Raw genomic sequence first — 14,243 nt, 5'->3', positions numbered from 1 at the left:
TTTACAGACTACGTTATGCCAATTGAGCTACATGTACCCCGAGACCATGGTCGCCAGCTCTAGCCCAATAGCTCGGTCTCTCAGTGAGGTGCACAGGTTTTCAAGGGCCATACCTGACGAAGTTTCGTGCGATTTAGCAATTGCAGTCACACAGGAAGAGAAAAAACTTAGGTACTCAGATTACAAGTCTCTTTTTCTCTTCCCATAAACGCAAATTATTCAAGTATGACTAGGACGCCCGTGATTCTACTACATCAGCTGCCTGTATCTTTCTGCAGAAAAAAGAAACGACAACAAATTTCCCTCAATTCCCTTCCCTTTCTTTCAACCCTTTTGTCTCTTCCAGATACTAATCTTCTTTCATTGCTCCCTTTCTTTCGCGCCTTCTCGCTATCTCCCTCTGCCTTAAGTCCCTGGCTGCCACACGTAATCCTGCGCAGCGTGGGAGGTCGAAAAAGGAAGGCGCGACGGAGCCCACCCGGCCTTCGCTTTGCGGCGCGCCCGTAAAGCGTTGTCACGAACTGGTGACGTTACAGCGCCTGGGTTGCTGCTCCGCAGGCTGCTGGTGTTGGGACTCTGCGTCAGTCGGTGGTTTGATTTACGCTGTTGCACTAGAAGAGGAGCTGGAGTGTTATTTTGGGACGGCTCCTGGTCTGTGTTTTCTTTTGAGCTAGACGTTGCAACTGCCTCTCAGGAACGGGAGGGCGGCCGGGTCCTATTGCTCGCTAGATGCTCGGGGCCCGGAACTGTGGGGCGGGCCGAGGCTGCAGCTCACGCTGAAAGCTGCCCAGCGCCGCTGAGCCGCCCGTGGGGTGCTGATGGCCGGAAGCGTTCTGGGAAAAGCTTTAGCCACCGTGTCTTTCTCTGTGGCCTTGGCTTCCGTGAGTGTCATGTCCCTGGGCTGCCGCAGCATCCCAGCATACAGGTATTCGCCCTCCTAGTGTCGGCTCCTCCTCCCGAGACCTTGGGTTGGGGGTTGGAACCAGCTTCCTTTCGGTCTGGGTGAGTTCCTTGGGCTTTGCTTGGCGTCCCAGGTTTTAATAACCATATACACATTTCGAGAACAGTCCCAAGGACCTTTCTTGATATCTTGAAATTTGTTCTTCTCCATAAGTCACCAGCATTATTGTCCCTACAGAGTTTAAATACCACGGGTTTGGGTGCCGTTTTTCTTTCTGGTTACTGTTAAAACCATTTTTATTAAAATCTATACATGAATATAGTTAAATTGGAGCAGTATCACACTACCTCTTACTTTCATTCTCCTTCAGTTTTTGTTCTTTGAGTCCATTGTTCAGTAAACATGGTGCGCCAGACAGTATGCTTGGTTTTAGGAGGCTGCCTGTAGGAACGGTTCTTTTTTTTGTTCTTTCTTGGCCCCTCATGTTTACTTCTGGCGCACCTAAATTTTCTTCTTTTTTTTTCCTGTCCTCTTTTTCTGGAACTCCTGTTAGCTGTTGGACCTTTGGATAGAGCCTCTGTTTCTCTTTTTCTTTCATTTTCCATTGATTTGTCTTTTTTAAAGAAATATGTTCTTAGAGATTTTCCTTAACTTTATCTTCCAAATTACTAATTCAGACTTCAGTCCTGTGCGTTCTGTTAGTCATCTCCTTTATTGAATTTTATGTTTTGGCAAGAACTTTTTTTCTCTGATTGCTCTTTTTAGTAGCAGCCTTTTCTTATATTTTGCTATTAAAAGCTCCTTTGAATCTTTACAGATAGTAATGCGGGTAAAATTCATCTCTTATATTTCCTGAATTGTTTGTTTGTTTTGGGTCAGTGGTTCTATTACTTTTTGGTCCTTCTTTTTCCTTCTGTTGCTCATCTGGTGGTCACTGGTTGTCCATTTAAATTTTGGTTAATGTAGGCATAGACATTTTTTTCTTCACATGTGGGGACTGATTGTTGGTTCTATGTAAGAGATCAGAAGACGGGAAGGTTTCAGTTGAGGGTGGGTGAGCAGGTAGTTCTAGTTTTGCATTAGGGTAGAGCAGTTTTCTCAAGTGAGCAGAGCTGTCTTAACTTTATTTCCTCAGTGTGAATGGTAGAGTTATTAAGCCTAAATTTCTGCTGTGTTCTCTAACACCAATATTTCCAATAGGGGTTCTAGTCTTTCAGTTTCTTTGAGAATAAACTTTTGGCTTTATTGTGCGGCAAACATAACTATTGTCATTTTGTGTTTGAAGGGTGGGGAGGGAGAAGGACTGAGTAATTTCCATGGTTATTGTCCTGCCACACTTCAAGCTTGAAATCTTTCAGGGCTTCTCTTGTGGGAATGGCATGCTCCCTTACCCTTTTTGCATGTTTTCAAATACAGTTTTTTCTGCTTTGGTTTGTAGGTCAATAAGATTCTGTTCACTTTCTATCTCCCTACAATTGGTTAAAATCTCTCATTCAGAGGTGGTGTCCTATCCTCTCTTTTATGCTGTGGATTTATTTCCTTTTGTACATCTTTATCTCTTTTTAGTGGAATATGAGGAGGGAAAGAATAAACAGTATGTGCTCTCTGGAAGTCACTAATGCTATTTTTGATACAGACCACCAGAACAATATAAAGCTGCTTGACAGTTATTTTTTATTTTTATAAAGCTGAGAAGTCTAAGTGAAGTGAGGTATACTCCAGAACCAGTGACTGTTACTGGTTTGCTTGGAAGAAAAAGCCAAAAGTTAAGTCAGCAACTATGTGTTGAGTACCTGGTATCTTATATTTCAGGGCATGCTCAGAGAGACAAATGAAATTTATCATAAAAAATGTTACCATTCTGTAGTAATATGGACAAATCCAGAAAGTGATACTATTGTAGTTGGTTTTTTTGATTTGAGTAGAAAATCGCAAATGTCTGTTTTCTAGAAAAAATGGTAGTACGTATATCTGTAGTGAGTACTTCCAAATTTTCCAGCAGGATTTTTCAGTGACATCATTATATATTTTACTACCGTGAATACACGTAAACATATGTGCAGCTAAAAATGAAGTAGAGACAGTGCAGCGTAGTATTGAGAACCTGGCCTTTAGAGCCAGCTTGCCTGTATTTGAATCCTCATCCTGCTGTTGTCAGTTGTGTGATCTTGGTAAAGTTATTTGCCTCTCTGGGCCTTAATGAGGGGCCCTGGTGGCACAGTGGTTAAGCGCTTAGCTGCTAACCATAAGGTCGGCCATTTGAATCCACCAGCCGCTCCATAGGAGAAAGCTCTGGCAGTCTGCTTCCGTAAAGGTTTACAACCTTGGACACCCTGTGGGGCAGTTCTGCTCTGTCCTATAGGATCACTATGAGTCAAAATCCACTCAATGGCAATGGTTTAGTTTTTGATTCTGGGCCTTAATGTTCCCATTTCTAAAATAAGTATAATAGCACCTATCTTAGTACTGTAACAAAAGTGACCTGTAGTGGGTGGCTTTAAAGAACATGAATTTATTGTCTCACAGTTCAGGAGACTAGGAGCATGAATTCAGGGTATTTCTGTAGGGGGAGACCCTGCTTTGTCTTTTTCAGCCTTTAGTAGCCTGGCAGTCTTTGGAGTTCCTGGATTTGTAGTCTTCATATGGTATCTTCCCCTAGTGTATGTCTCTGTGTCTGTTCTGCTCTTATTATACCTCAAAAGTGATTAGGATTAAGACCTCCTCTACTGTGGTATGACTTATTAACATAAGAAAGGAAAACTCTGTTTCCCAAAGGATCACATCCACAGGTACAGGGACGAGGACTTCAATACATATTTTGGGAGTACACAGTTCAGTCCATCACAGTTCCTAATCTCAGAGTTCTTGTGAGGCTCAGATTATTGTTGTTATTATTATTATTAAAGCGCTTAAGACTGTTTTGCACATAGCAACTACTGTATACATTTAGTTATCATTATGGCTATTACGGAGCCTTGGTGATGCAGTGGTTAAGAGCTTGGCTGCCAACCTGAAGGTCTGCAGTTTGAATCCACCAGCTGCTCTTTGGAAACCCTGTGGGGGCAGTTCTGCTCTGGCTTGTGAGTATTACATTTTCTTTAGTTCAAAGCACCATATCAGTATTGCATTTTGCTGGTCTTTGGAACTGGCTTTTGGTTTGTAAAATGAACTTTATCAGCTATTTAATTCCCACTTGTTAGGCCAAATATATTTCTTGCATCTGTTAAATAATAAAAAAGCCTAGGCTGTGTATGTATGTATTGGACAAATGCTAAGTTGCAGACACACAACTATAAACAGTTATAAATAAACATGATCCCTTTCAGTGTATCACGTTTAAATAGTAGATACAAATGGAAACATTAGCACTTCTTGATGTGGTAAGATGCATAGTCTTTGAATTTTTAGTTCTTCCAATGTTAAGTTTGTTTTGGAAAAGTAAGTAATCAGGTGTGTAAGTTTCTCTGTCAGAATAGGTATAGATTTGTGGGATTCCACATGCTTATTGCTGTATCAGGGAACAAAGAATCTCAAATTAGTGCTTAAAAATCATTTTGGTACCTGGTTGGGAAAGAGTGGAACTGGTTCAGTGTTCCCTGTTGGGCATCTCGCAAACCACTAAACGTAACTCTCATTTTGTAATATAATTCAGTCTAAGACTTGGGCACCATATGTAAAACTTCCATTGTTTTGGTACAGTGTTTATCATATTTTGTCATTAAAGTTATGCTGATCGTGATATATGGAGCTTTCCACCTTTTCCTATGACTGAAATAGTCTATTAAGTAATGTTGGAAGTTAGGTAAAACTTAGCTGGACTTCAGCTGGTGTGACTTTTCCAAACTTTTATGCCTTTTCAAGTTTTCTATTTTTGGGAGTAATTTTGATAACTTTGGTAATTTATATTTTGCTGGATAATCATTATCTCATTTTAATTTTCCAATTTGTCATCATACAGTTGTTACTGTCTTCTACTGTTAATTCACTTGTGGCAGTTAATTCATCTTGATCTTTTTGAGACTTCTTTTTAAGCTCTGTTAGGTTGGGTCTTGAGTAGTCTTTCTTCTAGTGCTGGCTTAGCCTTACTCCTGAGATGTGGCCTTTCTAGTGTTTAATAAGGTCTGTCCAGTTAGAAATCCGGTATTTCTCAGCACTGTGTAGGCTCCAGTAATTGTTTAGCTCTGTGTCTGCCCTGGTAGCTGTTCTTTCCTTGGTAATTGTTCTTTCCAAGTAATTGTTTTTCTGCTGTGGTTATTCTTTGCTCAGCCTCTTGGAATCTGGCGTTGTGTGTCTGCAACTTAGTATTTGTCCAGAAACTCAAAACTTCTGGAAAACAAATTTGTGTGGATTTATGGAGTCCCTTCTCTTCACAGTTTCCTTCTCTTAGGTATGCACAAATTGCATTTGTTTCTGTAGTCCTGAAATCTGATTTCTCCTCAGCTTAGCAAGATCACTAGGTCTATTTGTGCTGCCCTTTCCTTGCCACTTTCCAGAAAGTGCCTCTAGGAAAAAAGTCAGATAATCATGGACTCATCTCATTAGTTTTCTTTCTCTCAGGGATCACACAGTCCTGTGCTGTCTGTTGTCCAACATCTGAAAACAAGTATTTTATATATTCTGTTCAGTTTTGTAGTTGTTTATGTGTAAGGACTAGTCTGGTACTAGTTACTCTTTAATGGCCAGAAGTGGAAGCCAGCCAGTGTTTTTAAAAATGTATTCCTTCATGTAGACTTAAACAGTCTTCTTTTACATTTGTTTTTATGGTTGAGTTCTATAACAAAATTCCATAACAAACTTTCGTATCTTAGCAGATAACACAAAAGTAAAAGTCTGTCCCCTTTTCTCGACTAAAATAAATTCAGTGAGTGGGTTCCAATTATAAGAGTTAACTATGTTTAGAAAATTTTTATGTTTGAAAATAATTTCTCACAGATTTTGGAGCTTTAGGCAAATATGCATCAAATTTGAATTTTCTGATTTTTGAAAGTCTTTGAAATTGAAAAGTAGGTTTTTGGGTCCTTGAACTAAGTTCTTAAGTTTAGTAGGTTTTTTTTGTTTTTCTTATATTTATGTAAAACATTTTTCCATTTTTCTCCCCAGAAACTCATTGTCATCCTGTTGGTTTCATCTTAATCCCATCATCATGTCAGGTTCTAATGGCGCCAAACAGGATTCCCACAACAAGGCTCGGACGTCTCCTTACCCAGGTTCAAAAGTTGAACGAAGCCAGGTTCCTAATGAGAAAGTGGGCTGGCTTGTTGAGTGGCAAGAGTATAACCCTGTGGAATACACTGCAGTCTCTGTCTTGGCTGGACCCAAATGGGCAGATCCTCAGATCAGGTGAGCAAATTAGTCAACATTAGCTGTATATAACAGAGCTATATGTATCTTATGTATGTAACTTATAGAGATACATACATACAGCTGTATGTATAGAAGATAGTGATTATATTTGTAAGTTATCATTTTGATAATTGAAAAATCATTTTTATTTAGTGTTGGCTTTGTTATAACTCAGTTTCCACATTTAACTTAAATTCTTGCCAAAGCTACGAACTAGACAGGCAGTGTTTATGTATTTTGGGGGTCTTAGGATTATCCTTCCAAATAGATAAAATTTCTTTTGTTACAGAGTTTTTTGTTTTATGAAATAACAGGTGGTGGTATCTGTTTTCATTTGTTTGGTAGTGGTTATCAATGGAACATCTTTTCTGGTTATTTTTCAACATAGCTAGACTTGTATTTGAAGTAGTAAAAATATTTTTTCAAATTTTTTTTCCAATTAATCAAGAATGATAGAAAATTAGAGCAGTGTGAAAAAATAGAACAGGGATAGAGAGCAAGGGAAAAAAAAAGCAAAAAATGTTTTGAGTAAATTCATAGAAGTGGTATGTTGATTCACATTTTATGTTTGTGTTCCTTTTAATAATGATTAGGCTTTTTTATGTGTACTAACTGTCGGTTAGGCTCCATATTAAGTGCTTTATAAGCATTATTTTATTTATTTTATTCTTAGAACCATTCTGGAAGGCGGACACTATTGTTATCTCTACAAGAAAAAAAAAAAAAAGAAAGTACAGAAAGTCTGTCACAGAGTTAGTAGATGGAATAGCTTAGACTTGAATTCAGTCCGACTTCAGAGTTCATGCTCTTAAGCACTCTGCCAAACTGTCAGCCTAGTGTTAGAGTAGTTTTAGAAGTTTGATTTAATGGGCAAGTTTATTGTAAATCATAGTCCTCTCAAGGCATTATTTAGCCAGTTAAATAAAAAAAATTTGCTGGTTGGATAGATCCAGTCTTAGTTTAATAGGTTGTTAAACTTCATCATTAACTTAGTACTGTGCCATGATTTTGACGCACAGTTTTTTAATTGTATCCAAAGATGTGTTTGTAACTTTACTTGGATTATTAATTAATCATGAAAATAACCTGTGGAGAAGTTACTGGGTTTAAATGGGCTCCATTTCCCCCTATTTTAGAGGGTGTGTATATTTGTACGTACCTTATACATATGCATATTTACATATACGTTATGTTCAATTAAAATTCATGATGTTTGCAGGAGTGCTAGATAGCTTAAAAGGAAGATTGAATACATTTTCTTATTTTTCATCAGTTTATTTTTTGAAAGTTGAAATTGTATTACCATCTAAATCAAACCCTGTCACTAACATTAATGCTTCAATTATAGCTAGGTTCATGCTTTTTTTTTTTTTTTTTTAATGGTAAATTTTTAGAGTCCCGGGAGCATTGCAACTCTGGTTTTATAATTTTGTAGTTCCATTTAATTCTTTTTTATTTGTGTGTTAGATGGCAGATTGGCTAGAAGTCTTGAGAAAAGATCATCCAAATTGGAAATTACTCCAAAACAGACCACAAATATTTTTATGTTTGCATACTGGAATTAAAGTAAGAAAAAAAGTGAAACCTATGTCAGAAAACTTTCCTGGCTGTGAACTGCCAGTGCTACACAACTCCTTATTTACTATCAGTGTAATTATGTCAGTGATTTCATAGTGGTGAGGAAAGTAGTTTATTTATATTATATCAGTTATTTTTATTGAGACAATACATAAATACGGTAAAGTGCACATTTCTTAAGCATGCAAATATAACTCAGTAAATTTTCACATTCATCTGTCTCTGTAAGGACTACTCACACCAAGATCTAGGCTATTTCCAGTATATCTATTTTTCATCTGTATCATACTTATTATGCTGTTTGTAGGGTGAATTCACTGTTTTGATAAAATATTTTTGATAAAAATAACAGTGCACATTTGAAGAAATTAAAATTACTTTGAATCAGTAGAGACATCAGTATACCAGAAGGAATCTTATGTTTGGAACCACTTAAGAACCAGTAATTACCATATTGTGCCCATAGCCAAGTCTTCCTTGCTAATATTAATGTAGACTTTTTTGGTAGCATGTGAGAGGAGCTCTGCTTTTTTCAGTACTCATTCCCAGAGGGGTTATTGAGTCCAGTAATAATGCACATCCTTGGAAATTACAAGATGTTTTGGTTAAAAATGAAAAAGTGTTTTTTTCATAGTCACTGTTTTAAAGCAGTAAGATGGATTTGTAAATGAAAACTAATCTTTAAATAAATTACTGTTACTTCAGATAACAAATTGACTGGCATTATTTTGCTGTTGGTAGTATTGAATCATCATTTCTTATTTGCATTGGTGTTCTCATTACAGTGAAAGTAACTTTTCTCCCAAGTTTAATGAAAAGGATGGACATGTTGAGAGAAAGAGCCAGAATGGTCTGTATGAGATTGAAAATGGAAGACCTAGGTAGGTACTGTGGATGGAACATCTTACAACAGTGGGTCTTAATAAAATAGAAAAGATAATTAACCTTTATTGAGTGCTTGTATGTGCCAGGTGTTGTACAAAATAGTTTATATGTGTGATCTGATTAAATCTTCATAATAATTCCATGAGTGGATATTTTTCCATTTTTACAGATGAAGAGAGAGGATGATCAATTTGTATATAGCTTGTAAGTTGCTGGATCTTTTTGTAACTCCACCTTGAAGGGAGAAATAATTAACAAAGAAAAGATTGAAAATTATGTCTCAGTAGTTCATTTATTAAATGAAACAATACCATAGAGTACCACCATCTATCTGTCAGTTTGTTGTAGTGTGATGGTTTGTGTGTTGCTATGATGCTGGAAGCTATGCCACTGGTATTTCCAGTGCCAGCAGGGTTATCCATGGTGAACAGGTTTCAGCCGAGCTTCCAGACTAAGACTAAGGGAAAAGGACTGGCGATCCATTTCCAAAAATGAGTCATGAAAAACTTTGGGATAGCAGTAGGACATTGTAAGATTGATAAAGTAGAGGGTCAGCGAAAATGAGGGAGATCCTCCATGAGATGGATTGGCACATAGCTGCAACAGTGGGCTCAAACATACCAACAATTGTTAAGACGGTGCAGGACCAGGCAGTATTTTGTCCTGTTACACGTGAGGTTGCCATGAGTTAGAGCTTCCTCCATGGCATCTAACAACAGTCTTAAAGTAAGAGTTTATCTAAACACATAAGTATAAATCAAACCAACCTAAACAATAATTTAACATCAGAGTTTTTTCTATACTTTTAAAAATGAATTTCTATAAAATTCCAAAATTATCCATTTTCCTTAATGAGCCATTTTAAAAGTTAGGAAGATAGATAAACGTTAACTCATTGCTGTTAAGTTAATCCTGAGCCATAGCAACCCTATAGGACAAAGTAGGACTGTCTCATAGGATTTCCAAGGCTGTAAATTGTTTCGGAAGCAGACTGCCACATCTTTCTCCCATGGAGTGACTGGTGGATTAGAACTGCTGACCTTTTGGTTAGCAGTCAGTCACTTAACCACTGCGCCACCAAGACTCCTTATATAAAAGTTAGCATGTCTCAAATAAAACAAAAGAAGGACCATAGCTTTGTCATCATGGTAATTACCTGATAAAAATGTTGTGGCTTACATTTTTAGTTCATCTAGAACATGAAAATCATGGTGATCCCAATTCCAGTCTTCTCCAGTTTTGCTAAAGTCTTCCTTTGGTCACAACTTATTCACCTTTCTATTTTCTTTGTTATTGAGCCTTTTAAAGTCAAATTCTCCTAGCTTTTGACTTATTTTTTAGCTTCTTTTCTGCATAAAAGATATTAAAAGAGACATACACCCACACACACAACACACAGGAAGACACATTAACAACCTTCATTATGCAGATGATGTAGCCTTGCTTGCAGAAGTGAAGAGGACTTGAAGCACTGATGAAGATCAAAAACCACAGCCTTCAGTATGGATTACACCTCAACATAAAGAAAACAAAAATCCTCAGAACTGGACCAATAAGCAACATCATGATAAACGGAGAAAAGATTGAAGTTGTCAAGGATTTCATTTTACTTGGATCCACAATCAACACCCATGGAAGCAGCAGTCAGGAAATTAAAAGATGAATTGCATCGGGCAAATCTGCTGCAAAAGACCTCTTTAAAGTGTTAAAAAGCAAAGATGTCACCTTGAAGACTAAGGTGCGCCTGACCCAAGCCATGGTGTTTTCAGTTGCCTCGTATGCATGTGAAAGCTAGACGAAGAGTAAGGAAGACTGAAGAAGAATTGACACCTTTGAATCGTGTTAGTGAAGACTATTGAATATACTATGAGCTGCCAAAAGAACAAAGAAATCTGTCTCGGAAGAAGTACAGCCAGAATGCTGCTCAGAAGCAAGGATGGTGAGACTATGTCTCTCACATCTTGGCATCTTGGACATGTTATCAGGAGAGCTCAGTCCCTGGAGAAGGACATCATGCTTGGTAAAGTAGAGGGTCAGCGAAAAAGAGGAAGATCAACAACATGGATTGACGCAGTGGCTGCAACAATGGGCTCAAGCATAATGATTGTAAAGATGGGCTCAAGCATAATGATTGTGAAGATGGCACAGGACTGGGCAGTGTTTTGTTCTATTGTTCATAGGGTCACTGTGAGTCAGAACTGACTCGACAGTACCTAACAGCAACAACACACGTATAAAAGGACAGACAGCAAAGCCAAGATAGCATGTTGTTTTAGTCAAGACTATTTGACTAATAGGAACCAACTCTTAATTTGCCTGAACAAAAAATGAAATTTATTCAAGGGCTTTAGGATTATATCAGGGAGCCCAGAGCATAAAATGCAGTTAACTTCAGAAAAGAGTAAAATTGGGAGTGCATCAGGACTATCTTTCTGTCTCATCTCTGTTTTTCTCTATATGTAAGGTTTATTTTTATCTCTGCAGACAACTTTCTTCTCAGGCTAAAGGATAGTCTGTACATTCCACAGCTTCTAGTTTATATATAAGTTATAGGTTTGGTTATCTATAAAAACTAGCACTTTCTCTCAGTATTGGCTTTGATCATTCATTTTCCGGGGCGTGTGGTTATATGGAAGAGAACATGGTTGCTGGCCACCTTGCTCCTCCTGTGGATTTGAAAAATAGTATTATTGTCAGCTGGACAGAGTTTTGTCTTTCTGTTTTTATTTGCAAGTCTTGCTAAAAAATTTCTGAATCTACTACCAAGCAATATAAAAATTCATTCCTTCAGTTTTAATGACAGTCACAGGAAAGAACAGAATAAAAAGATGTATTAAAGAGAAATTTTGACGTGTTGTTTATTTACTTTCATACAGTGAGAGGACTAAAGATACAGTATTAAATAGGTAAGATTACAGAGTAGAACATTTAACTGGTATGTAATGAAAATTTAACATTTAAAGAATATTAACTGGAAGAAAATTACTTAGGTATGAGTGTTGATTTGTTTATCTGACACTTTAGCATTGGATTATGACATTAGGTTAAATGCTAAGTTGGTATTTTTATAAAATTGCTTTCTTTAAAATTTGTGTTTTAGTATACTCGAAATCTATGAAATATTAAATAATACACCTGCTTGTCACTTACTATCTCGTTATCCGACATTTCACGTTTATGACAGTAATAAAAAATATTACTACATGACTTTGGTGCACAGTAACGATGTATGTCTGGCAGTAATGAATGCCGAAGTGAGAGGTGAGAGTAACACTGGCTGTGATGGTTAAGGTTTTTTGTCAGCTTGGCTGGGCCATGTTTCTCAGTGTTGGACAGTTATATAATAATGTAGTTATCCTCCATTTTGTGATCTGATGTGGTCATCCTACAGTTTTGCATAATGCCAATTTTCACATAACAACCTGGTCTTTGGAACCTAACTGTCAATAAGTGAGGAGTGGGTATATTAGTATTTTGTGATATGCTACGGTATATGTGTTACTGATAATAAAAATCCAGTACCCACTGGGGAAAAATAGACTTAAAAATATAACAAAAAGATGTTTTAACGGAGAGAATTGGAGAGTAGAATAGGAAAAGACCATGAGAAAGTGAAGAGAAGTGTGGATATCCTGAAAAATAACTTGTCACCGTCGTAGAGATGATGAGGTGCGAAGCATTTCATCCTCCAAGTTTTAAGAGTCAGTAAGGTTCTAGATGGAATTTAGAAGTATATTAAAAACTGAAACAAATTCTTTTATTGTAGAAAAACTTCAGAAATAGATTTAGTGCCATAGTACCACTGGATTTGTGAGGAGATATTATTATTTTCTTATTGTTCTTAGTACCTTCTTTTGGGACATATCAAGTTGGTTTACAAAAGATAAACACATTCAGCTGATATTTCTTTTTCCTCAGAAATCCTGCAGGACGGACAGGACTGGTTGGCCGGGGGCTTCTGGGGCGATGGGGCCCAAATCATGCTGTAGATCCTATCATAACCAGGTAAGAACCAAATGAAATATTTTAGGAATGAAGAGCTAAGTAATCAGAAAAATACAGACTGTAGCCATACACACACACATACACACACATATCTATACTTTAAAGGGATTTTATGCAAATAAATTATAGTGATGTAAAGCTGTAATTTTATATTGTATGAGAGTTAGGCATCATCAAACAAAGTTAATTCACCAGATACTTACAGAGCAGCATTGAGTAGGTTCTTTAGAGGATGTAAAAACAATATAAGAATCTTGAATTTTGGCTCTCTGTAACTGAAGAGCTATAGCTTCATTTGCAAGATGGAAGATATGAAATAAGAAAACAGGTCACATATGATCAAGTAAACTATCTTGGAACATTGGAAGTGGAGAATGACAAACTGGAGCACCCAGTAAAGTCATTATGAAGGAGGTAGACTTGAGCCAAGCATGAATCCTTGATGGGGGATAGGAGCCATTGAAGGTTTTAGAATAGGGGGAAGGCATTCTTTCCTGACACAGACTTATTTGGTAAACCACATCATATTCAGAAGGTTTCTTGTGAGCATAGATCAGAATAAAGAAAAGAAGGTAGGTGAATCTAATGTTGATAGATGGACTTAGCCATCTCTATAGGAATCATCTTTCCAGTGCATCTAGAGTATTCTTTTTGTTTAAGATTTTTAAGATTTCTTCACTGACCAGCTGATTCCCCACATGTAATTGTCAGTTTCCTTCTTTAGATAATGCAAACACCCTCAATACTGTTACTATTATTTTTTTTTTAATTTTAATAATTTAGGGGCTTTCCTTTCCTACCAGACTTTGTTTTTTTCTGATCTGATATGTGCTAATAATTTCACAGTTTAACTCTAGGAAGACGGTTTATTTCCCTTGTTTTTAAGTTGCTGGGAGAGGTACTGATATTCACCCTGTTTTATTCCCTTACTTGCATTATTAGTTTCTTTGCCAAAAGGGGCTTTATCTCATACTCCAGATTTTATCTTTCTCCCTTCTTTCACCCCTTCCTCTCTTCATTCCTTCCATCCACTTACCTTCCTGTTTGTCTGTCTGTCTACCTGTCCATCCATCTAACGTTCCTTTAGAACCTTTATGATTTAAATGTGATGGAAAGAGTTAATGTATTGTTGTGAATGACCTTAAGTCATAAATATTAGTGACACTATCATTTTCTTTCCAGTTTTGATGAGGCTGGCTAAAGACAGGAAGATGTGAAACATTTGAATACAAGTAAGGGGATAAGAAGCAGAAAAGGCAGGCCATAGACTTGAAAGTTAGCATCTAATTAGCTTATCTTTATCTATAGTGGACCAAATAGTAGCTGGGAGTGTACGTGGTGATTGTGTGTCAAGTCGTTTTGAAATGGTAGATGTTAGAGACCTTGAGTTTTAACTGTCGTTATACAGATGAGAAAACTAAAGGCTTAGAGATGGTCCAGAGCAATACAAAGCCCCCAAGTGGCAGAGTCTAGGTTTAAACTGTGCTCTTAGGTTGATGTTCTTTCTACTCTGCTGTGCTGTGTCAGTAAT

The 14,243-nt window shown here is 37.2% G+C and overlaps 1 protein-coding gene across 5 annotated transcripts in view; it reads left to right on the top strand.

Moving 5' to 3' along the window:
* The first annotated feature begins 529 nt into the window (after positions 1-529).
* The window catches only part of NUDT9 (nudix hydrolase 9), a 28,027-nt gene continuing 14,313 nt past the window's right edge, over positions 530-14,243 (top strand). For 2 of the 5 annotated variants that reach the window (XM_004390143.3, XM_023725091.1), the window contains exons 1-4: positions 530-925; positions 6,002-6,241; positions 8,608-8,703; positions 12,626-12,712. In XM_004390143.3, coding sequence (XP_004390200.1) covers positions 819-925; positions 6,002-6,241; positions 8,608-8,703; positions 12,626-12,712 — 530 coding nt within the window. In that variant the 5' untranslated portion in view covers positions 530-818. Of the gene's footprint in view, positions 926-3,198; positions 3,982-6,001; positions 6,242-8,607; positions 8,704-12,625; positions 12,713-14,243 lie in introns of those variants that run through there. The other 3 variants (XM_023725089.1, XM_023725090.1, XM_023725088.1) reach the window with 3 other exon arrangements.

The sequence above is a fragment of the Trichechus manatus genome, unplaced genomic scaffold (genome assembly GCF_000243295.1).
Source record: "Trichechus manatus latirostris isolate Lorelei unplaced genomic scaffold, TriManLat1.0 scaffold00286, whole genome shotgun sequence".
Classification (NCBI taxonomy): domain Eukaryota; kingdom Metazoa; phylum Chordata; class Mammalia; order Sirenia; family Trichechidae; genus Trichechus; species Trichechus manatus.
The sequence above is the reverse complement of the archived record's forward strand: the minus strand, read 5'-3'. Positions and strand labels throughout refer to the sequence as shown.